Source organism: Dermacentor variabilis, chromosome 9 (genome assembly GCF_050947875.1).
Source record: "Dermacentor variabilis isolate Ectoservices chromosome 9, ASM5094787v1, whole genome shotgun sequence".
NCBI classification, from domain to species: Eukaryota; Metazoa; Arthropoda; class Arachnida; order Ixodida; family Ixodidae; genus Dermacentor; species Dermacentor variabilis.
This window is the reverse complement of record NC_134576.1, coordinates 131499234-131525138: the sequence shown is the minus strand read 5'-3', so window position 1 is coordinate 131525138 and position 25905 is coordinate 131499234. Positions and strand designations below refer to the sequence as shown.

The 25905-nt window shown below is 47.9% G+C and overlaps 1 protein-coding gene and 1 pseudogene across 4 annotated transcripts; one reads left to right on the top strand and one right to left on the bottom strand.

Moving 5' to 3' along the window:
* Window positions 1-1189: 1189 nt before the first annotated feature.
* On the top strand, window positions 1190-25480 carry LOC142557524 (chitin deacetylase 7-like). Of its 4 annotated transcripts, none has more exons than XM_075669439.1 (5): window positions 1191-1677; window positions 18106-18468; window positions 23186-23398; window positions 24118-24357; window positions 24883-25480. In XM_075669439.1, exons 1-5 carry the CDS (start codon window positions 1670-1672, stop codon window positions 25382-25384), a joined length of 1326 nt encoding a protein of 441 aa, XP_075525554.1. In that variant the 5' UTR covers window positions 1191-1669; the 3' UTR covers window positions 25385-25480. The 4 variants fall into 4 exon arrangements, with proteins under 4 accessions (XP_075525555.1, XP_075525554.1, XP_075525552.1 ...); XM_075669438.1 differs by lacking the exon at window positions 1191-1677 and adding an exon at window positions 16121-16229 and having other exon boundaries at window positions 17986-18468; XM_075669440.1 differs by lacking the exon at window positions 18106-18468 and having other exon boundaries at window positions 1190-2040.
* Window positions 16139-16312, bottom strand: LOC142558676 (U2 spliceosomal RNA; annotated as a pseudogene).
* Window positions 25481-25905: the final 425 nt, after the last annotated feature.

Genomic DNA, 25905 nt, shown 5'->3' with positions numbered 1-25905 from the left:
AAGCCCAAGCGGCTGGCATCGGCAGGTCTTGTAGGAAACTGAAACGACCGCAACTCCGTTTGGCCAGCGCCAGGTGCCCATAGCGCAAGATCTTCCCTATGTGAACAAATTTAGATCGGCACGGATATCGAAACGCCATTTTACCGCGATAGTGTTAATAGTGCGGAAATAGTGTAGAAAATCTGGCGTCGGCGTCCAAAAAAATGATCCCGAACCACGCATATTCTATACGGCAATAAAGCTGTTCTTCTATCAGTAAAGTTGCTTATACTTTGTCTTACGGTCTTCACAAATTTATTCCTCGGCATATTGAGAACGGCAGGCCACAAACAAATGCCATGAAACAAAAACGTCGACAGCGCATGCCTTCTATGTTAAATCTTCCCAGACTGAAATACCAAAAGTGCGAAAAAATAACGGAATATCGGCGCACGCACGAGGCCACGTTTCCACCAGAAGGCTCGCATTCGTGCATACATTTCGCCTCCAGCGTTTCCCAGTAAACATTACGGTCACGCGTAAGCTGCAGTTGCCCGGAAGCGTGAGAAGCAGTCAGGGATGTTCGAATGCTATCGCGTACCACTCTTAAATGCCAAGCTTACGCGTCCCCCAGTTCTTTCTTTCGATTATGTTCGTTGTTGAACACCGCGATAGAGACGGAACGTAATGTACACGACAGAGACCACCGTTGTTCGATTCCCTTCGACATGCACCAACCAGCCCAGTTAAGCACGCTCTTGACTATATATGCTCAGTGTCCTTCGTCATTCCCTATAACGACGGGGTCTTAGCTGCATAATACAGGCTCATAGCATGAATACTTAACATGTCCGATCGTCTGTTTGACGTTGAGATCCTATATTTCTATTCCAGATTCCATTTCCTACATTTCTACCACTATCGCTTGGTGTAGCACGGTGTAGTTTAAAAGATACCAAATATGACGGGGTGCATATGTTATTTCAGGCGGATCCGGGGCTGGGTCTGTTTTAAAATTGTACGTGTATAGCTATACATATAGGAGTCAACACGGGCTAGCCGCTCGCAGCCTGCTGTTTATCTGAACGGCACGCTGATTAGCCGTCAGTCATTTTAGCTGACACGCAGTGCAGGCGGCACCGGAAGTCAGCGGCTACGCGCTGACGACACGCGCAGTTGGCCGCGTAAAGACCGCGCCACGCCAGCTGTTCACTGCGCGTCATCTGCACAGAACACACACATACATGAAACGCACGCCGCGGATATCGTTCCACTAGTGGGTGCGCGTTTATGCCGATGCAGGCAGGCAAGTGTTCCGATATATCTCGTGTTATGCGGTTGCAGTTTCCCCGTGGTGGCGGTAAAACCGAGCAGATACGTCATCGCGCATGTCCCACGTGACTACTGCGAAGTGCCGATACCGCTTCGTAAGCCGGGAAATTTGAAAGCGCCGGTGTCTCGGTTAAGTCACGCTGAATGTACAGATGCGAACGCTTCCCGCAGCAACTGCAGCGTTCAGAACGTCATTGTGATCCCAAGGTACACTAGGCCGTCTTGTCGAACCTGCAGGCTTACAGAACCTGCAGAACTTGTGCGTGCTTCTGCTCAGCTGGACTGAATACTCACAGGTATACAACTCCCGCTACAAATTAAGTGATCGTCGGGGAATCGGAAGGGCAGGGCTAGAGCCATGACGAGGTACGTATTAAGCCTCCTCTTTATCGTCCCGTGTGCCTGGGAAACCACTGTCGCAGGAGTTGCGACCACGTGCGACCCCAGAGTGTGCAGCTTGCGCGACAACTGTTTCTGCTTGGGCACGCGACCGCCGACGAATCTGAGCGCCAGCAGCATGCCCCAGTTCGTCATGCTGACATTCGACGACGCGGTCAACGAGCAGAACATAGACTTCTACCGCCAGCTGCTCAGCCCGGGAAGGCGCCGGAATCGGGCCAACGGCTGCAACTTGGCCGCCACGTTCTTCGTGTCAGCCGGCTACACCGACTACTCGCTCGTGCACGAGCTGCACAGCGTGGGCAGCGAGATCGCGATCCACTCCATCACGTGAGTCGTGTATGCCATTGGTTGTGCCACCTCCTTGGATTATACACGTGGGAGAAGGAAAACAAACTTAGGAAGGAGCATGACGTCAGGCAGCTAGCTAGCCTCGGCAAGCCAACCTCCTCTGGCGCAGCGTCTGCCTCCCTAAGAGCGTAGTTTCATAACATAATTACTTCGTAAGAAACTCTATGTCTATAGGAGGACTATCTGAGCGTTGTTCACTCCTGGAAAATAGGCCCTCACGCTCGCCATTTGGCTCTGCTCTGTCCTCCACGTGCTCGGGGGTTAGAAATTGCCGCTTGCCTACATATCGCATGGTGAGGGCCTATTATTGCGATAGCAAGTGTATATACATGCTCTCCGGGCGAATTTTTGTCGTCGCCATCGCCGTGATGTGCCGTATAAAGTCCAAGGGTGATAACACCTTCGCCGCGCGCCGTATGGTGCACGTGCGAGTGAAAGTGCACGAGGGGAGCCGACAATGGCGGCCTAATCTGGCGCACGCAAAGGAGGAAATCTGAGAGGAAACGCGCCGTCTTCCGTCGCGTCAAAGGCCGTGGGAGGGAGGGGGCGGTGTTTTTCTTCGGCAGCAACTGCGTATTTCGCGACTGCGCGCAAGGGGAACAGACGATCGCGGCTCAATCTCGCGCGCACAAGGGAGAAAAGCGGGGAGGCGGCGCTGTTCTCGGGCAGCAACTGTGCACTTTGCGCGGCCGCGCGAGCGCCCTATCTCGAACGCGATCTGCAGACGGCTCATATGCGTTTGGGCGTGCTGTGTTCTCGGCGCTTTGCGTCGAAGCGATATTGACCCTTTTCGCGGTGACCCCATGAGCGCTGACATGTTGGTTCACGTGGTGACGCGTCCATTGCTCGCCTCAATTGCCTCCGCGTTTACAACGGGTGTGAATGACGCCGGTGCGGCCTAGCAAACCTTTGTTTCGGGAGATCTCGTAGACGGCGACTTGGTGGGTGACGCGAAGCTTTGGCCACAGCTTCAAAGAACATGCAAAAACGCTTTGGAAGCTGATTAAGCCATGTCCAAACGGCGCGAGCAGCGTATATATATCGTGCTTGTGTCAAAAGCGAGGCTAAATATGTATTCTAAGCTATCCGAACTTTGTGCTCATGAACTGAATCACGATTAGGGTCTTTTGCTCTTCGTTCTTTATTTGGCACATATTTTGAAGCAGCGGCATGTCAAATTTCGAACTCAAATTTCCTTGGTGCGGTCACTATATGATTATTTCTGCCTAATCGCTCGCTGGTGTGCTCAGTTTCGATATATTTGTTCTTTCTGCGCGCAAGGTTTGGAACGTAGCCGTTTTGTACATTGTAATACCTTGTAGCAAATATGTATTACCGCTAGTAACTCACTGTTGTGGACTGTCAGGAAACATTCTGCTTCGACCTTTTGTGCGCTATCGGTGTAGTCCGTCACTTGTTGCGCGTATGTGGTGCGCATATATTCAAGTGTGCACCCATTCACTCAGACACGTTGGCGCTAGACACGTTAAATTTCAATGCCGATCGGGGTAGATGTGTGTTGCTACTATGCGCGAAACTTACTATTACAGGAAGCGGCGCTACTCCCTTTGCCACTGTTTAACGAGCGGTACTCACTCTTGCCGACGTTTCGCCGCTGAAGCAGTTTTTAAGGTTAGCGATACAACGCTGGCGCAAATTTCTGTATCCTCGAGGAAAGCCGTACATCTCGAAGTGCCGGTAACACGTAACGGACAATTGCAGTAGCGGTCCGCGAGCTTGGCCACACAGATTCATTCCACTCCTTAATATACCAGTCACTATTTTTGAAGCCAGCTATCGCACACGTCTTCAATCCACATGATTCAATCCGGCATGATTGGAGGACAGTGCGTTAGCGAAAACTCAGCCGCATTTCCAACAGCTGATTGCACAGAAGCAAGGTGGAAACGGTAATGGTTTCGTATTCATGCACTGTCACAGAGCCGACGTGCGGCGCACCACCGAAAGCGCCATCTCGTTTCTCTAGAACAAACTGCTTCGCGAAAAGGGTCAATACAGCACTAAAGTCACTTCGCTCGCTGCTGCTGCCGCGATTCCTCACGCGTTTTGAGTGTCCGCGGTCATCGGGTGTGGTGAGTTCATGCTAGCCTGTGCGCGCTGACGCCATGCCTGTTAATTTAGTTAGTAAGGGAATGTTTCCAAGTTTGCACGTACGGCCTATAAAACTACTATTGTTACTTCGTATAGCTGTCTAATAATTTGCTATCGCAATCGATGCTTCGCCTTTCGAGAGAAGCTGCGACTTTTTTCTCATAAGTCCTTCATTTACATATCTATATATATTTATGATTAGGCTTCAATGTTGTCGTGGGACGCTCCCTCCTAGTCTCTTTCCGTCTTCCGTAATCTCTGTTGTTTATGCAATTATGCTGTGTCCTCTGCCGATCTTGCTTGCGGCAATCATATATGTTCCTTTTTGCCGTCGTATTGCAGTGTACCATGTGATAGTATGATTGACTGATTGATTGAGCTTAACTTACCATATAAACACACGGCCTATGCGGGAATCTAACTTGATACCGCGTGCTCAACAGCGCAGAACGCCGAAGCCAGGGAGCCACCGGATGATCGAGCTTGCTGCGAAATTTCAGCGGGCTAGATCGATGTGAACGATTATTTTAAGAGTATACAGCAAGCGGTATACAGAAACGCTCGATCATGAGCCACGGGAAAATCAGTGCGGATATCTCATAGGCTACTCATGAGCCGCCTTCAAATAATTCAACAGTCATTGTCTTCTGTCTGTGCAAGATGTGTGCACAGATGCTTGCATCAGTGGCTATCCTTCGCAAGTGACGTGAATTCGTCTGCTTAAAGCTTGGCACTGGGGCTGCCAGTATATACTGTACAAATAATTAAATAAAAGCAAGAAAAAGCAACAGCAGTTGCGCTTGCAGCGCAATAAGATTATTCAAATATTCAAGCATATATATATACATATCGGGACACTAGCAATGCAGTTATATCACAATATCTTGTAGCATTTGATGAAAGTAAAAGGGAGACAACAAAGCAGAAGCATGTTGCTTATGTAAAGGAAGCTGTCGTAGCAGGGATTTTGTTACATTGGACACTAAAAGGGAATAAAAAACAAACCATGCGTCTATGTAGCGAGTATTTACGAACGACGTATATTCGTGTAAGGCTTTTAATTATTGTCGTTCCTATTATAAGAACTATCCGAAGTTGACAATGAAGCGAGGATAGAAAGCGAAATTAATAGATATATTTTCTATACGCGATAGTACGTTGCATTTTTTGGAAAGCATGAAAAGTGCAAGCACCGTAGTCAAGTTTGAAAGACGAGGCATTTGAGTAACTTTCTTCTGCAATATTAAAAATCTATTTTTTTGTAAATTTGGTCGAGACTTAACCATACTAATTGGCTATAGTAGTTTAGTCGAAAAGCAAAGGAAACATATTTGAATTTTGACCTTTAGTGGAAGAAGTGCACGGCAACGCGAAGTTGCACCAAATGTATTAGAGTTTTAGCTTTCCATATCGCGTATTCCCAGTGCATTTACTTAATAGCGCGTTACCGGAGAGGTAGATGGAAGCCGTCTTTTTGGTGGTGCCATATTGAGGCTCACAGTTTAAGCATAGGGTACACAGATATTACAGTGACCAACCATATATCTGCTCAGCTGCTGCTGTAAGCAGTAAGCAGCCACGTAATCGCTAACTCGCACTCCTTTTATTATTTTTCTTCGACGAGCATACCTATTATGTAGCACAGAAACGTTTCTCTAACGCATTGTTTTTCGAGACTGTGTTGATGGATGTCGCTGCCAGCGTTGCTACTGCCGTCCGCGTCTCCAGTAAATTGGGGGGGAGGGCGGTTCTGGACATTAGAAAGATGTAGCGCGTCCGCTATTCCGGTAAGCGCAGGCCAGCTGGGCGTTTTGCCGTAGGGGCGGATGCATAACCGTGAGCGGGCTGCATGGTGCAGCCACCTGGTGGCGCAGTGCCCAACCAGCCAAACGCACAGCTAATATTGGGGTAACCTATGGTGTAGACATTTTAGATATTTCAACAGACGTGTTCACGATTATGCTGCTACTGAATATTTACACAAGCAGCAAAGTAGAGTACATTTGGTTACAGCTATATTAGCTTTGTGTTCATCTGTTTGAGCCCTACGCCACCAGGTGGCTGCACCGTGTAGGCCGCTCACGTTTAAGCCTGCACCCATCCGGCAAAACGGCCAGTACGCTTCCGTTTACCGGAATACTGGACACGCTAAAACTCGGTGTTGTAGAATTCCGGCATACTGTCGAATTCTGTAATTGCGGCATTTTAAGCCAATCAGAGCTGACAGGGTGTTGAATTCGACAGAACGGTGAAATTTGACACTTTCCAGAATGGCACCCCCGGTATTCCTTACAAAATCTGCCCCACCTCATTGCTCGCACTTATGACCTACGCTCTCCCAATGAATGGGCGATCCGCATGCAGGCACCGCAACAACCTGAGCTACTGGCGCACGCTGGACATCGCCGGCTGGGAGGCGGAGTTCGTGGGCGACCGCGACCTACTGCGCGACTACGCGTTGATCCCCGAGCGGGACATGGTGGGCGCGCGGGCGCCCTACCTGGAGGCGGGCAACGGAGAAGCGTACCGCATGATGCGACAGAACGGATTCGTCTACGACTCTTCCATCTGCATCGAGTGAGTATACATATACCGACTGCTTACACAGTCGCATGGCGCCCATCCGGGATGCAGAGCCATGGCCGCAAGATTCCCGTAGCGCGATTGGCGGTTCACAACTCAGAAACAGTCGAGCCATTAATTTTTGGGACTTGAAAATGTTTTGTTCGAGTGCCGCCGAAGCATATACTACTGCTACTAAAACTGCCACTACTAAGTACTACTACACTAATACTGCTTTTGCTACCACAAAACCATCTTGTACTCAGTGAAGCAAACGCTAGAGTTCGTGTCAGCTAGTAGAGGAGTAACGAGAGCCCGTTTTCGTGTTGCAGAGAAGGGAGGAGAAGGAGGAGAATGGCTTGCCCACTTTAAGCTAATAATCCTTGCAAAGATCAGGCCTTCAGGCATGCCTGAAGCTCCCATTCGGTCGGCAATCGGATGCGGACAGTTCTGGTTGTTTTTTCGATCTCCTTTGCTATCCTGTATCTCACTATCCTTTACTCACCCAACACATTCCCTTCTGCTGGCTGTCGTTCAGGTGTAGTATTAGTATGTAATTGGTTATTTATGTTTATATGACAGGAAAGAAAAGAAAAACAGGAAAGAGGAAAGTACCACTGAACACGGTGTAACTGTCTATGGATGTACATCTGCTCACATCTGAACGGCAGTCAACATGCGAGGGTGGAGTAGGAGAGGGAAAGACGGAGAGGAGGAAGGAAATTTACATATCGCACAATGAGGTAAATAAATGAAGAAATAAACAAAGGCGCCTATGTAAACATTTACAACCATTGTTTACTACTGTCGTCACTTCAGTGATCAGGTGCCAGCCGCCTCAGCTGTATAGTTAGTGCAATCACGATTAATATTACTTTTCCTCTTGTCCTTAATGTGACAATGAGCAGGACGGCACCTTTTGTATACACGGCTCCGTACACATTAGGGTGCATTACAGTTTTCCCTTTCGTTACAGCAGCGGCAGTGCTTTGTTTGCCGTACGGCATACATCACTTTTTTTTTTTAAATGAATGCGTGCAATCGTTCTTCGTGAAGGAGCCTGCAGCTGCAGCATATATGCTTGCCCGTTGTTTCGAACGCGCAGCTACATGAACAAGACCGACAAGCTGCCCGTGTTCCCCTACACGCTGGACTACGGCCTGGCGACGGAATGCACGGTGCCGTCGTGTCCCAGCGGTAGCCACCGGGGCCTGTGGCTGGTGCCGCTCAACAGCTTCTATCGGACGACCTCGCGCGCCGACGGACGGCTCGGCAGCAGCTGCGCCATGCCCGACACGTGCACGCCGCAGCCGAACACGGAGGACGACACGCTGGATTTCCTCAGGTGCGCCTGACACGTGCGGGCTGGTGTGCTGAAAATAGAAAAGAAAACAAAGAGAAAAAAAATGAACCTAAACGACTTGCTTAGGCGTGCATTTGAGACAGGCTTTGCGCGCATACACGCAGGCATCACACACGGAGCCCCTGCAGCGCACATCCTTAACGTGCACGATGACGCGAGCTTGGGCTACAGATAGTCGTTTCACGTGAAGCCACGGACGCGCCACGTGATCGTCATCGCGGCCGCCATGTTCCGGCTTGTATATCATCATCATCATATATATACTCGCGAACATGGCGGCCGCGATGACGTCAGAACCTATGCACCATATTGGACGCGTATAAATTCTAATGCTTTTTGGCGGTGACCGTTCTTCAGCACATTATCAATACATCGATTTGTCGCTCTGCGCAGGAAGCGCGCCTGTGGTGCTGTCGTCTTTCTTCGTTACGCAGCTTCTCCACGTGCTAGTGTTTGTACAACCCTAACATGGCGGCCATGATGACGTTACGCCGCGCTGCGCAGTTGTGGCGCCACCTAAACAGGGCTGTGCAACTAGTAATTTTCGAGATCGAATTGAATACGAATCTTACAGTGCCAGAGGTAAATATAATTGAATATCCAACTCTTTTCGAATAATGAAACAGCCGTTCTCACAAATAATATAAAGATACATTCCTATTTATATAGTATTCACAAATGCAGTATACTGTAGCGTTCACGATGTTCGCAAGTTTCTGTGATAGCATTGCACGTTACGAAGCTTTGTTTGCTGAAAGTCCAAATGGAGCATTAGAAACACATCAGCAATTTGTTCGCATTCTAAGGGTTATTCAGAGAGCGCGAACGATCTCTGTTTAGAAGGAAAGTATGGCTATACTTGAGCCACGCCGCCATTGGAATCTGTACCTGGCAACGTTTAACGTTAGAACGTTATCTAGTGAGGCGAGTCTAACAGTGTTATTGGAGGAATTAGAGGGTAGTAAATAGGGATATAATAGGGCTCAGTGAAGTTAGGAGGCCAAAAGAAGCATATACAGTGCTAAATAGCGGGCACGTCCTGTGCTACCGGGGTTTAGCGGAGAGAGGAGAACTAGGAGTCGGATTCCTGATTAATAAGAATATAGCTGGTAACATACAGGAATTCTATAGCATTAAAGAGAGGGTTGCAGGTCTTGTTGTGAAACTTAATAAGAAGTCCAAATTGAAGGTCGTACACGTCTACGCCCCTACATCCAGTCATGACGACATATGACGTCATGACGACCAGGAAGTCGAAAGCTTTTATGAAGACGTGGAATCGGCGATGGTTAAAGTTCGCTTAAGAAGGCAAAAGTAATTCCTGTCTTTAAAAATGGTGATAAATCTCCCGTGTCTAATGATCGCCCAATCTCTATTTTGTCCTCCATTAGTAAACTTATCGAGAAATTATTTCTGAAACGTGTAAACAGTTACCTAACAAAGTTTCAGTTGTTGAAATCTTGCCAATTCGGTTTCCGTCCTGGCAGTTCGACGAGCTTAGCTCTTATTGCCTTAACCGATTACATAAGGTGTTCTATTGACAGTGGTAAATTTGTTTGCTCAGTATTTTTAGATTTTACTAAAGCTTTTGACACTGTGAATCATACCATTTTATTTGCCAAACTAGAATCTTTAGGTATAACAGGTCCAGCTTTAACTTTCCTTAAAGATTACTTACATGACCGTGAGCAAACAGTCTGTGTAGGGGGCATTTATTCCGAGTCGAAAGTTGTTAATCAAGGGGTACCACAGGGCTCAATACTGGGACCCTTGTTGTTTTGCATTTACATTAACGACTTACCCGATGTTCTTGACCTTTCTAATGCCATTTTATATGCTGATGATACCACTATTTCCATGTCTGATAACTCTTTACCAACCTTACTCCTTAAACTGAACAATGAACTGGCAAAAGTTGTTGAATGGTGTCATTTAAATAATTTAATTTGAAACCCTCTCAAAACTCGGTTCATGTTATTTAAAACAAAGCAGAAGATCGTGCCGTTTTTCCCCCGAGTAACTCTCGACAGTCACCAGCGGACTGTGTTTTCTTCCTTGGCATAAAATTGGATTCTCACTTGAAATTTACTAATCATATTGCGTTTGTTAAACAGAAAACAGCTTTCGGCGTAAGAGCTCTCATAAAATCACGTGCATTCTTTTCAGCAAACGCATTATTATCTCTATATTTGCGTTCATTCACAGTAATATAACCTATGGTATTGCTTCCTGGGGAAATACGTATAACTGCCACCTCTCGTCTATTCAACACATACAGAACCAGGCTATTCGCATAATCACCAACAGTTCATTTTACTCAAATGCTCTCCCGCTACTCCAGGCAAACTTTATACTACCTGTATCTGGCTTGTTTAAGTATCATCTGAGTGTTTTCTTTATTAAATTACTTAACAAACAGCTTCCTTACGAAATTGTGGACTACAAATTACTCACTAATACCAACCACACTAGGTTTGCGCATAATTACAACTTTTTATTACCTAAATGTAACACAAACTATGGGAAAATGGCATCCTCGTTTTCAGCTTTAAAATATGGAATGACGTACCCCATTCACTTAAACTAACGTCATCTTTGAATGTATTCAAACATGACTTAAGATGATTTATTTCTTTTTGTAAATAGTTTCATGTCCTATGACATGTTCTCTGTAGAATTATGCTTTTTGATATATGTACTTTTTGGTTTGTTTTCTCTTACTAATGTATAGCATTACGCGCATTCATTTGTTTTCCTTGTACTTTTTTTATATTTGCTGCTTTAACCCACGTTTTGTACACACCTTTTCTTTTTCTTTTTAGAACCGAGGGTCCCGTTGCAGTCATTGACTTTGGGACCCTCGGCTGCATGCTATTTGTTGTTTACTTATTGTTTTTTGAATGACAAATAAACTGAAACTGAAAATACACTATACTGATGGGCGACTTCAATGCCAGGGTAGGCAAGAAGCAGGCTGGAGACGAGTCAGTGGGGGAATATGGCATAGACTCTAGGAATAGCAGGGGAGAGTTCTTAGTAGAGTTTGCAGAACAGAATAATATGCGGATAATGAATACCTTCTTCCGCAAGCGGGTTAGCCGAAAGTGGACGTGGAGGAGCCCAAATGCCGAGACTAGAAATGAAATAGACTTCACAATCTGCGCTAACCATGGCATCATACAAGATGTGGAGGTGCTCGGCAAGGTGCGCTGCAGTGACCATAGGATGGTAAGAACTCGAATCAGCCTAGACCTGAGGAGGGAACGGAAGAAGCTGGTACATAAGAAGCCAATCAATGAGTTAGCAGTAAGAGAGGAAACTAAAGGAATTCCGGATCAAGCTACAGAACAGGTATTCGGCTTTAACTCAGGAAGAGGACCTTAGTGTTGAAGCAATGAACGACAATCTTGTAGGCATTATTAAGGAGTGTGCAATAGAAGTCGGTGGTAACTCCGTTAGACAGGATACCAGTAAGCTATCGCAGGAGACGAAAGATCTGATCAAGAAACGTCAATGTACGAAAGCCTCTAACCCTACAGCTAGAATAGAACTGCCAGAACTTTCTAAGTTAATCAACAAGCGTAAGACAGCTGACATAAGGAACTATAATATGGATAGAATTGAACATGCTCTCAGGAACGGAGGAAGCCTAAAAGCAGTGAAGAAGAAAATAGGAATAGGCAGGAATCAAACGTATACGTTAAGAGACAAAGCCGGCAATATCATTACTAATATGGATGAGATAGTTCAAGTGGCTGAGGAGTTGCATAGAGCTTTATACAGTACCAGTGGCACCCACGACGATAATGTGAGCGAGAATAGTCTAGAGGAATTCGAAATACCACAACTAACGCCGGAAGAAGTAAAGAACGCCTTGGGGACTATGCAAAGGGGGAAGGCAGCTGGGGAGGATCAGGTAACAGCAGATTTGTTGAAGGATGGTGGGAACATTGTTCTAGAAAGACTGGCCACCCTATATACGCAATGCCTCATGACCTCGAGTGTACCAGAATCTTCGAAGAACGCTAACATAATCCTAATCCATAAGAAAGGGGACGCCAAAGACTTGAAAAATTATAGACCGATCAGCTTACTGTCCGTTGCCTACAAAGTATTTACTAAGGTAATCGCAAATAGAATCAGGAACACCTTAACTTCTGTCAACCAAAGGACCAGGCAGGATTCCGTAAAGGCTACTCAACAATAGACCATATTCACACTATCATAAGTCCTCCATAAAGAAAGCAACAAAATCCCAATAAAGAAATACGATCTCTCCAATGCTATTCACAGCGCGTTTACAGGAGGTGTTCAAAGACCTGGAGTGGGAAGAATTGGGGATAAAAGTTGATGGAGAATACCTTAGTAACTTGCGATTCGCTGTGTCTTATCAGTACTCACGTACGGGGCAGAAACGTGGAGGCTTACGAAAAGGGTTCTACTTCAATTGAGGACGACGCAACGAGCTATGGAAAGAAGAATGATGTTGTAACGCTGCAGGGATAAGAAAAGCGCAGATTGGGTGAGGTAACAAACGCGGGTTAATGACATCTTAGTTGAAATCAAGAAAAAGAAAGGGGCATGGGCAGGACATGCAATGAGGAGGGAAGATAACCGATGGTCATTAAGGGTTACGGACTGGATTCCAAGGGAAGGGAAGCGTAGCAGGGGGCGGCAGAAAGTTAGGTGGGCGGATGACATTAAGAAGTTTGCAGGGACATCATGGCCACAATTAGTACATGACCGGGGTAGTTGGAGAAGTATGGGAGAGGCCTTTTCCCTGCAGTGGGCGTAACCAGGCTGATGATGATGATACTTGAGCGACGTATGATGCGCTGTACCACGTAACTTTTTTATCTCTAGTAGGGCCGCCGAGACGAAATTTATCGCACTCTTGCCCTAATAATAAGCTTGATCGCGCACACTTGAGGATTTGAACTATATATTTATATACGAAAATTATTTCGGAAAAGAATACTTGAATTTACCGGTCGTTACTGACTACTTCATTCGAAGACCGATTTCGAAGACTCTCGAATCAACCGTCGCACATCTGGCTCTTTCGGGGGGTCCCGCGTTTTTCATGGTTTTGTGTCGACCATCACCGTCGACACAAAAGCTCTCCGACGCTAAGGTCGCATGCCCTCGAGCTGCGATCGAATTGCGAGGCGCCTTTGGCCGAGAGAGAAACATGCTGTCGCACAGGGGGGCCAATGAAGTTTGTCTGGGGTCCCCGAAGGTTCGGTTGCTGCGGTGAAATGCTCGCGAAGGACAACACTCCTCTTCCTCTCCCCTTCTGGCGGCTGCGTCAGAGCGCTCCGGAAACGTGAGAGGACGATGGCAGTAGCCGTCCAAGCCTGCGCTCCTGCCGCTGGCTATAAACACACATATAACGAACCTGCTCATACAAAGTACGTGTTAGCCACCCATGCTATTCCGCTACGAATGTGCTGGTTAACGGCTCTGTTCTCTACAGGACTACACAATGAAACAATCAACACGCGCTCTATACCCAAACATTCTCAATGAACAAACATATACGCCTTCAACCGTATCATTCTGTTAATTAAGGGCACAGCTTCCCAGAAGCGTTCGTTTGTTCGGTTACGTTGACGATCATCGTCGACTCGTTTTACGCTTTTTTTTTTTTTTTGTAAACCCACTCTATACGATTCCACACAGGTCGAATTTCGAGCGGTACTACCACATCAACAAGGCTCCGTTCCCGTTGTTCATCCACGAAACCTGGCTGCAGAATCCGAGGCGCCGGCAGGGTTACCTCTCCTTCGTCGACTGGCTCCTCACCATGGACGACGTGTTCGTCGTCACCGTGGCCGAAGTGGTGCGCTTCATGCGGGACCCCAAGCCCCTCGGCGAGTACGCGCAGACCGGTTGCTCGAGGGCCTCGGAGTTCCGGCGTTGTGCGCGAGTCCACTCGTGCTCGTTTCCCGACGCGCCGATCGACGAAACCCGGCAGCTCGTCGGCTGCAAACCGTGTCCCGAAAGTTACCCGTGGTTGCGGGACGTCACGCGAAGGAAAGCGGAAGACGAGCACGACTCGCGGGTGGTCCGGAAGCAGCAGTACTTTGGCTCCGGCTGCGTTCTTGTCTTCTGCTCGGCGCTCGTCGTCTGTCTCTACCTTGCTGCGAGGCGGTTGGGGCGTCGCAAGACGCACTGCTCTTAGCGAATCGACCTTCCCCGCTTTGTCGTCGGATTTTCTGTTCTTTACCCGATGCACAGAATTGTATCTGTGGACGCTAATAAATTAGAGACAGTCATTTCGTGTGTGTATAGTGCACGAATTTCTTTTTCAGCAACGCCTGATCTAATTGTTTGACGATGTGAAGCGAAATTAAGTAGCTGCTTTAAAAGCGTCATCTGCGACTCAGCGTTCTGTTGCTAAGCATGAAGTCGCTGTTTCGATCCACTGCTACGACGGTCTCATTCCGATGTGTGAGATGCAAAAACGTCCGTTTATACTGTGCTCGCCCGGGATGCGTGTGATCAAACATATCCGTAGCCCTCTGTTTTGGGGCATCGATCGATCGAACGAAACGAACGAAACGAACGAAACGAACGAAACGAAACGAACGAAACGAACGAACGAACGAACGAACGAACGAAACTAACTAAAACTAGCGAACGAACGAACGAACGAAACTAACTAACTAACTAAAACTAGCGAACGAACGAACGAACGAGCGAACGAAACTAACTAAAACTAGCGAACGAACGAACGAACGAGCGAACGAACGAGCGAACGAAACTAACTAACTAACTAAAACTAGCGAACGAACGAACTAACGAAACTAACTAACTAACTAACTAAATCTAGCGAACGAACGAACGAGCGAAACTAACTAAATCTAGCGAACGAACGAACGAACGAACGAACGAACGAAACTAACTAACTAACTAACTAAAACTAGCGAACGAACGAACGAACGAGCGAACGAAACTAACTAACTAAAACTAGCGAACGAACGAACGAACGAGCGAACGAAACTAACTAACTAACTAAAGCTAGCGAACGAACTAACGAACGAACGAACGAAACTAACTAACTAAATCTAGCGAACGAACGAACGAACGAACGAACGAAACTAACTAACTAACTAACTAAAACTAGCGAACGAACGAACGAACGAACGAGCGAACGAAACTAACTAACTAAAACTAGCGAGCGAACGAACGAACGAACGAACGAACGAACGAACGAACGAACGAGCGAACGAACGAGCGAACGAAACTAACTAACTAAAACTAGCGAACGAACGAACGAAACTAACTAACTAAAACTAGCGAACGAACGAACGAACGAACGAAACTAACTAAATCTAGCAAACGAACGAACGAGCGAACGAACGAACGAACGAACGAAACTAACTAACTAACTAAAACTAGCGAGCGAACGAACGAACGAATGACACGAACGAAGGAAAAGTAGAGTGAGCTCTACAAATTTACATTCTGATGTGCCAAAATTCGATTAGGTGTGACTCATTCGTCTACTCACAGTGCACAAACTGTGTATGTCAAAGAAAAGACAGTTTTGTGCGCAAGGTTAGAAGTAAGTGGTAATTAGCGAAGGCCTTGTGCAAATGGTACTAACGGTGCATTTCTAGAAATTAGAAGCTATAGTAGCGGTTACTTAATTCATTTTGTTCGTCAGCCTATGCGGATTGCAGCATGGTTCCATATATATCGTAGTTCGGTGTACAAAACTGGTAGTACTAACAAAACGTGCTAATAAAAACCTGCGCATCACTGGTAATATTCTAATATAGCGACAAGCCGCAGCTTGGAAAAAATTTCATCCTTGACACGCACATAGCGTAGCTCCGGTTCTCCTTGGATGGCTGGTAGGTGTGGAGCATGCGCGAACCTGTCGCACTTTTTGCCTCCGACATCTGTTCGCACAAATAGAGCCCGCAGTGTTGGAGGCCACAGGCAGGCACTCCAGCGTCTTTTCCTTTTTTCCTTTTTACTGCCAAGCTGTTCATATGCTGGGTTTCCGCGCATTTTGTTCAGCGTGTGCGAAAACAGCGGGTCGATCCCAGAGATAGTGCAATACCGCGCCGATCCGCGGCGGAGGTGAAGCAAGCTTCAAGCACTCCGCCAACTTGCAAAAGTAAGTTTAACATTTTGGGTCCAAATAGACCCCGTATCACATATTAAGCTGACAAGAACAGATACCACACTTTGACCCGCGATGTCTTAAGTTCGAACCGCCCCTTCTTTGTCGGCGTTCCAAGCGCTTGCGTATCTCCTTTCCTTCCGTTCTCCCGTGGTGGCGGTGCCGTCGTTATGTCCATGCGTGTCTATAGTTTCCTACGGCTCCTAGGTGCGGTAGACCCGTCGTCCACGCGAATGTATATAAAAATCACCGTAAATTTGTCCGTAACTTCGTTCAAAGTTCTGTTTCACCTCTGTGTCGTGTGCTATAAAGAGCTTCGTTAGTGATTCAACTTCACAGAGTGGAATGGCTCATGTGTTTTCTTTTTTTTTTTTCTTAACGTGGTACTTACTGTATCGAGTGTAATACGGGTGTCACTGGGGACACTTTTGATCGTGATCGAGCTCGGTCAAAGTTCTCGGTCGCGATTGGCTACTTAGTGCACCCGTGGAAGGCAGCCAATCACGATAGAAAAATTTGTTCCCGATCTGGCTCGATCGCGATTATAAAGCAGGTACATTGTATCGGTGTCACACGTACGCTTCTGATCGCGATCGGGAAAATTCAAGAGGAAAATTCGAAATCAGGAAAGAAACAATTTATGATAACTTAAAGGGAAGCTCATTACTTTTCGAAGCGAGACCAGGATGCTTTAAGAAGAAGAAGAAGAATAACCATGTGCTTGCTATCCGTAAAGCTAGGGAAACGATGGAGCATGTTTTATTAGAATGTGAAGATATCTGCCGAGCGGTCGATTTAGGCACCACTGGCCTCCTTGCATCTCTTGGGTTCAGCGAGAGCAGGGGGAAGTAAACATATCCGCAATAGAGATTAGTAAGACGCGATTGGAAGATTGGTGGAAGAAAAATGAGGGAAACGACAAAAAAACGGAGACGTGCAAGAACAAAGTCTGCAATAGGGGGTCAGAAAATTTGGTTATGGGAATTCATTGTGTTTTTTTTTTCTTTTTTGTGTTCTTTAAGATAGGGAGGACATTAGGCATTATAACAGCAAGGGCTTGGTGGCTCAACCCACCGCCCCGTTCCAAAGGGGACGCTTATAACATCCATCCATCCATCCATCCATCCACCGTTAAATAACTCGGAGGGACCCGCGACTGGCTTTATTTAAATTGTTCGTTCAGGTATAGGAGTCAACTCGCGACTCGTCGTTTGCAGCCTGCTGTTTACCTGAACGGCGCGCTGATTAGCCTTCATGTCACACTAGCTGGCATGTGGCGAAGACGGTACCGGAAGGTAGAGCGGCCATGCACTGACGACACGGGCAGTGCATCGGCCGCGTAAAATGCCGCGCCCCGCCAGCTGTTGGCGACGGGGCGCTTGCGGTTCACTGCGCGTCATCCGCACAGAACGCGTACAGCACATAGCTCAGGCAGCGGATTCCGTTTCACTAGGGGGTGCACGTTTATACCGATGCAGGCAGGCAGGTGCTCCAAATATCACGTGATGTCCGGTTGCAATTTCCCCGTGGTCTAGTGGTAAAACCGAGCAGTTACGTCACCGCGGAGTCCCATAGACTATAGTGCGAAGTGCCGATACCGTCTCGTAAGCCTGCAAATTTGAAAATGTCTGTGCCTCTGTTAAGTCACGCTGAGTACATACACATGCGAACGCTTTCAGCAACAACTGCTGTTATTGAAGCGAGCAGAAAGTCATTGTGATTCCAAGGTATAGACTCGTCGAACCTGCAGGCTTGCAGAACCTGCAGAACCTGTGCATGCTCACTTGGACTGCATACTCAAAGGTACAATTCCCGCTGCGAATTAAGTGATCGTCGGGGACTCGGAAGGGAGAGCTAGAGCCATGACGAGGTACGTGCTAAGCCTCCTCTTCATCGTGCCGTGGGCCTGGGAAACCACCGTCGCGGGATCTGCGACCCCGTGCGACCCCAGCGTGTGCAGCTTGCGCGACAACTGCTTCTGCTTGGGCACGCGACCGCCGGCGAACCTGAGCGCCAGCAGCATGCCCCAGTTCGTCATGCTGACGTTCGACGACGCGGTCCACGTGGAGAACATGGATTTCTACCGCCAGCTGCTCGGCACGGGAAGGCGCCGGAATCGGGCCAACGGCTGCAACTTGGCCGCCACGTTCTTCGTGTCGGCCGCCTACACCGACTTCTCGCTCGTGCACGAGCTCCACAGCGTGGGCAGCGAGATCGCGATCCACTCGATCACGTGAGTCGTGTATGCCATTGGTTGTGTGCTGCACCATCTGTGTGCTGTTTGCGTTCATTGACGGTATTTTGGCGGTGATTTTGACGGCATACGACAGTCGTGATGTCGTGTATGATGTTATACCTTGCCTTCACCACTTGTGTCTGTCCACGCAATACAATCAGAGAGACGGGTCATTCATTCACTCATTCCTTTACCGAAGAGAGCCCAAATGAGCAATGATTTCTGACGACGCCTCCCGTGTCACGTTAGGTGAACTGCCACTAGCGCAAAGGGCTTAGTCACCCGTTTCCTGACTATGTCGGGACGGGATCCGGTTGTACCTATTCCCCACCCTCTCTCTCTTCCTTCTCTAGCATTCCTCCTCTCTGGACTATCGTTGCTGTTGGGCGTGAGCACGGAGGCAAGCGCGGCTGGTCCTGCAATGCTCTTGCGGGGGTTCAAGGGCATTGTTGCGTCCCCGAGGGAGCTTGAGAAGTCCCTTTTTCACAAAATGTATTTCGCGCCACAATCACGTATACCTAGGAATTCTTCAGAAGGCATTTAGGCGTCCCTCAGGGCGCGTCAGAGGGCATTGGGGCCCAGCCTTATACCAAAACGTCTTTGACGTCGCCTACCTCGTTTCCCCCTTCTATCTGTGTCCATTCTGTCTAAAGCTAAGCACTGCAGTTCCTGCAGTGGTTTTGAAGGGGGATCATGAGTAATTAGAGGTGTCGAAAGGGTAGAATGGTGACACCCAGGGAGTTTCAAAGGGGATTAAATTAAAATCAGATTATGGGGTTTTACGTGCCAAAACCACTTTCTGATTACGAGGCACGCCGTTGTGGAGGACTGCGGAAATTTCGACCACCTGAAATTCTTTAACGTGCACATAAATCTAAGCAGACGGGTGTTTTCGCATTTCGCCCCCATCGAAATGCGGCCGCCGTGGCCGGGATTCGATCCCGCGACCTCGTGCTCAGCAACCCAACACCATAGCCAATGAGCAACCACGGCGGGTGCTTTGTCAGAGGGCATTGTGCACATGACACATGATGGAAAGGTCCAAACGAGCTTCTCGCTTCGTTTAAAGGGCCCCTCACCAGGCCCCATAGAAAATTTCGGCTACACTCTGGAAGTTGTTGCGTGTCCTCTAGGGAGCGTTCTGCCGCAAACATTTTTCAAATCGGCTCATTAACAACCGAAATATAAATATTTCAGTGCCGCGAACCCATGATTTCAGAAGGTGAGCTCCAACAGCTGCATAGCGAGACACTCTCTCCACTCGCCCCGTCTAGCCTCCGCAAGCGAAATTCCTTCCCTGCGTTCTCCTCGGGCCTAGAGCATCGCCTGACGCATACCTCACAGGTGCCACCTTCATTTGTTTTATTCTCCTCGTTCTCATTTTTTTATTTTTTTATTTTTTATTTATTTATTTATTTTTTGAAGCGTGCGCATTTTTACTGACGGCGTTGCGCGCGAGCTGTTGTCTCGTTCGCGCAGCGCACGATTTTGCGCGCTGTGCACAAGAACACATGGCTAGCGGTATAATTCAGTGCTACACGAATACTGAGGCAGAACTAGCGGATCGCAGAGCATGATCACGCGCTGGAACGCGGTAGAAAAATGGCATAGTTTCAATACCTGCGCACGTGACTGCACGACCGTGGGAACAAGCAGACGAAGCGGAAGTACACCTCTATTCCTTCGGTGCGATGTAAAACAAAAAACACGCAGACATACCGTTTGTGTGTTTTATTATTTCTCTAAACTTATATTCGTCAATTTAAGCAGCAGATCACACAACAGATGTTGCCTTGAATCATTCTCGCAGTCACGTGTCACCACGAGCGACGTCACACTGCGGACACGATTACGTAGGCTCAGGAGCCCGACTACGTCACCGTCCCTCTCCGGGCGGATTCGCCGCGAGTGACGAGGGAAACGGCGTTCGGATTGAACTTTCAGGCCTTTCCGTGGCGCCTAGCGATGTAATACTTTGCAGACACTATTGTTATCGCGCAATGTATGCTCTGCGCTTGTCAGCTCGAAATGGCCAGACCTGTTGAGGGGCCCTTTAATATAGCTAGTGAGCGATACAGCTTCGCTGGTCTTCCATCTTCACATAGTGGAAGGGCTCTGACTTTTTTCTGTGACTAGGCTTCAATATTGTCGCGACCCGCCGTGGTTGCTCAGGGGCTATGGTGTTGGGCTGCTGAGCACGAGGTCGCGGGATCGAATCCCGGCCACGGCGGCCGCATTTCGATGGGGGCGAAATGCGAAAACACCCGTGTGCTTAGATTTAGGCGCACGTTAAAGAACCCCAGGTGGTCAAAATTTCCGGAGCCCTCCACTACGGCGTGCCTCATAATCAGAAAGCGGTTTGGCACGTAAAACCCCAAATATTATTATTATCAATATTGTCGCGCGGCACTCCCTCTTGGTCTTTTTTTCTTTTCCACTTCCTTCCATGATTTCTGGTATTTATCGCAATTATTATGCTGGGTCCTCTGTCGACCTTGCTTGCGGCCACGTATGTACCTTTTTTTTGCTGCCGTATTGCAGTGTGTCACGTGTAAGCATGATTGCTGGATTGATCTTAACTTACCAAATAAACACACGAGCTATGCGGCAATCGAACCTGCGACCTCGAGCTCAGCGCTAGAACCGCGAAACCACGGTGCAGGAGTGGTTATTCTTACAACGTGGCCGAAACCAGTGAGTCACCGGGATGGTCTCTCTCTCTCTCTCTCTCTCTCTCTCTCTCTATATATATATATATATATATATATATATATATATATATATATATATAGCGTCGCAACAACTGTCATCCTTTCTTTTATTTAATTATTCGTACAGTAGACTGTCAGCCCCGGTGCCAAGCTTTAAGCAGATGCATTCACGTCACTGGCGAAGGATACCCACCAAGTCAAACATCTGCGCACACGTCTTGTGCAGACAGAAAACAATGACAGCTTAATTTTTTGGAGGCGACTCGTGAGTGACATATATGAGGCATCTGCACTAAATTTTTTTTTTCAGTGGCTCGTGATCGAGCGAATTCCTGTACATACAGCTAGCTTGCTGAAAAATCTCAATCGACTAGGTATGAACGATTGTTTTTAACTTTAAGTCAGTTCAATGACATATTATTTACGAGATACTTCTGACTGACTATACCTAAGCTAAATTCCGTAGAAGTAGCGTGACGCATGCCCAGGTGGCAGCTACAAGGCGGGTAACGCAAAGCAGCGCGTAAGGTGCTCAAACAGAAACAAAGCAAATCACAATGCAGAAGGAACAGTGTTTGCACCATAAAAAACTAAATATAGCATGAATGTACACATGAACTATTTGCATCTTTTATATATACACAAATACATACTGTGACATCAGAAATGTAGTTATATAATAACCAAAAACTTGTCGCGTATGATTATGATGAAAGTAAAAGGAAAACAGGAAAGCAGAGGCATGTTACTTCTGTAAAGGAAGCTATATCATAGCTGATATTTTGTTATATTGCAAAGGAACACACAATAAAAAGCAAGGCACGCGTCTATGTCATGCGTATATTCACGAGCGACGTATATTCGCGTAATGTTTACACTTATTGTAGTTTCTATTAACTGAAATACCCGAAGTAGACAATTTGGCAATGAAACGAGGATAGAAAGCGAAATTCATACATATGTTTTCTACACTAGCATACTTCGCAATATTTTGTTTTTGAATGCGTGAAAATTTGAAGCACCGTAGTCAACTTTGAAAGACGTGGCATTTTAATGGCTTCCTTGTGCGATATTAAACTTTTCTTTTGTGAATTCGGTTGAAACTTAGTCAACCATATTCTAAGCTATTATAATTTGTTCGAGAGTCAAATAAAGCATATTATATTTGAATGTTGACCTTTAGAGGAAAAAGCACATGACAACGCGAAATTGCACCAGAGGTTTAGCTTACCATATGGCGTCTTACCAGGCATTTGCGGAATGTATCGGATGAGCGGTGGCGTAGACGGGAGCAGTCGTTTTGGCAGCGCCGCCTTTTGACGTACAGTTTCAACATAGGAAACACAAGATTTATTAGTGACCAACCATATTCTACCCAGCTGCTGCTCTATATAGTAGGCACTGACATAATAGCTAAGTCGTGTTCCTTTTATTTGTTTCGCGTTTTGCAGGATGGGCGGAGCCATAAACGTGAGCGGGCTGCACGGTGCAGCCTCCTAGTGGTGCAGAGCCCAACCAGTCAAACGCAGATCTAATATTGGTGTAACCAATTAAGTGTAAAACATTTTAGACATATCAAAAGACAACGTGTTCACGATTATGCTGCTACCGAAAATTTACACAAGCAGCAGAGTACATTTGGTTACAGCTATATAAGCTTTGTGTTCGTTTGGTTGAGCCCTGCGCCACCAGGTGGCTGCACTGTGCAGGTCGCTCACGCTTAAGCCTCCGCTCATCCGGCAGAACGCCCAGTACGCCTGCGTTTACAGGAATACCGGGCACGCTAAAACTGTGTATTGTTGAATTCTGGCATATTGTCAAATTCTGTAATGGCGGCATTTTGAGCCAATCATAGCTGACAGGGTGGTGGATTCGACAGCACGGTGGAATTTGACAATTTCCCGAATGGCACCCCCGGCCAGTATTCCTTACAAAATCTGCCCCACCTCATTGCTGGCACTTATAATCTACGCTCTACCGATGAATGGGCGATCCGCATGCAGGCACCGCGACAACATGAGCTACTGGCGCACGCTGGACGTCGCCGGCTGGGAGGCGGAGTTCGTGGGCGACCGCGACTTGCTGCGCGACTACGCGTTGATCCCCGAGCGGGACATGGTGGGAGCGCGGGCGCCCTACCTGGAGGCGGGCAGCGGAGAAGCGTACCGCATGATGCGGCAGAACGGATTCGTCTACGACTCTTCCATCTTCATCGAGTGAGTATACATATACCGGCTGCTTACACCCGGCTGCTTATACCGGCTGCCGGATGGGCGCATGGCGCCCATCCGGGATGCAGAGCCACAGCCGATAGGCTCCCGCAATGCGCTAACAACTCAGAAAGTCGAGCCTTTAATTTTTATGACTTGAAGACCGCACTGTATATCTGTCCAGCTGTACATGTGCCGACACCTGAGCAGCATTCAACATGCGAGAGTGGAGTAGAAAGGAAAGAGACGGGGAGAGGAGGAAGTGATTTACATACCGTACAATGAGGTAAATAAATTTATACATGAATGAAAGCTTCTATGAAAACATATGAACAACCATTGTTCGCTATTGTCGTCAGTTCGATGATCAGCTATCAGTCGCCTGAGCTAGGGCGTTACAGCGCAGCCACCAATAACTTCACTGTCTTCCTCCTCTCATTTACCGAATAAACGACGAACCTACTGTCGAACGCAGTCATGTTGACGTAATGTGACAGTACGGCGGAATATTTGACAATGAGCAGAACGGCACCTTTTTGTGTGCTGCCGCGTCATATACTTTAGGGTGCATGACAGTTTCCCCTATCATGACCGCAGCAGCAGTGCAATGCTTAGTTTGCCGTACGGCATGCATCGCCTTTTTAAATAAACGCATTCAATCGTTCTTCGAGACGAAGCCTGCAGCTGCTGCACATATATGCCTGCTCGTTGCTTCAAACGCGCAGCTACATCAAGATGACCGACAAGCTGCCAGTGTTCCCCTACACGCTGGACTACGGCCTGGCGACGGAATGCACGGTGCCGTCGTGTCCCAGCGGTAGCCACCGGGGCCTGTGGCTGGTGCCGCTCAACGGCTTCTATCCGACGACCTCGCGCGGCGACGGATCGCTCGGCAGCAGCTGTTCCATGCCCGACGCCTGCACGCCGCAGCCGACCACGGAGGAAGACACGCTGGATTACCTCAGGTGCGCCCGACACGCACGCACGGGCGCGTGCACGTGCTCAAAATAGAAAAGAAAGAAAACGTGAACCTGAACCACTTAGCTTAGGCCTAACGCGGGGAGGGCGGGAGACGGAAACTCAAGACGACGAGCGAAACGAGAGCGAGGTGAAAGCAAGATAGCCCAACGTTTCGACAAGCGGGACTCGCCTTCGAGTCCGTTCGGGAGCCAACGAGCGCCGGCGCTCCCTCCGCTGGCGGAAACACACATGTAACCAGCCTGCTCATATAGTATGTATAACCACCTATATGATATAGCGCTACAAATGTGCCGGTTAACGACTCTGTTCTCTGCAAGATTACGCGATAAAACAATCAACACACCTATACATATTCAAGGAACAAGCATACGCATTCAAGCGTATCATTCTTTTAACCAAGGGCACAGCTTCCCAGAAGCGTCCGTCTGTTCGCTTGCATTGAAGACCATTGTCGACGCGTTTTACGCACATTTCTTTTTGTTAACCCAACTCTATACGATTCCACACAGGTCAAATTTCGAGCGGTACTACCACACCAACAGAGCTCCGTTCCCGGTGTTCATCCACGAAACCTGGCTGCAGAATCCGAGGCGCCGGCAGGGTTACCTTTCCTTCGTCGACTGGCTCCTCACCATGGACGACGTGTTCGTCGTCACCGTGGCCGAAGTGGTGCGGTTCATGCGGGACCCCAAGCCCCTCGGCGAGTACGCGCAGAACGGTTGCTCGAGGGCCTCGGAGTTCCGGCGTTGTCCGCGAGTCCACTCGTGCTTGTTTCCCGACGCGCCGATCGATGAAACCCGGCAGCTCGTCGGCTGCAAACCGTGTCCCGAAAGTTACCCGTGGTTGCGGGACGTCGCGCGAAGGAAACCGGAGGACGAGCACGACTCGCGGGTGGTCCGGAAGCAGCAGTACTTTGGCTCCGGCTGCGTTCTTGTCTTCTGCTCGGCGCTCGTCGTCTGTCTCTACCTTGCTGCGAGGCGGCTGGGGCGTCGCAAGACGCACTGCTTTTAGCAAATCGACATTTCCCGCTTTGCCGTCGGATTTCTTGTTTTTTGCCCGATGCGCAGAATTGTGTATCCATCGACGGTAATAAATTTGAGACCGTCATTTCGTGTGTGTGTGTGTAGTGCACGAAATTTTTTCTTTCAATAACACCTCATGTAATTGTTTGTGGATGGGAAGCGAAAAAGCAGCCACTCTGACAACGTCATCTGCGACTCAGCGTTCTGTTGCTAAGCATGAAGTCGCTGTTTCGATCCCCTGCCACGACGGTCTCATTCCGATGTGTGAGATGCAAAAGCGTCCGTTTATACTGTGCTCGCCCGGGATGCTGGTGATCAAACTTATCCGTAGCCCTCTGTTTTGGAACATCAATCACTCAACGAACGACACGAACGAACGAAAAGTAGAGCGAGCTCTACAAATTTGCATTCTGACGTGCCAAAATTCGATTCGGTGTGACTCATTCGACTATTCACAGTACACAAAGTGCGTATATCAAAGAAAAGGACAGTTTTGTGCGCAAGGTTGGA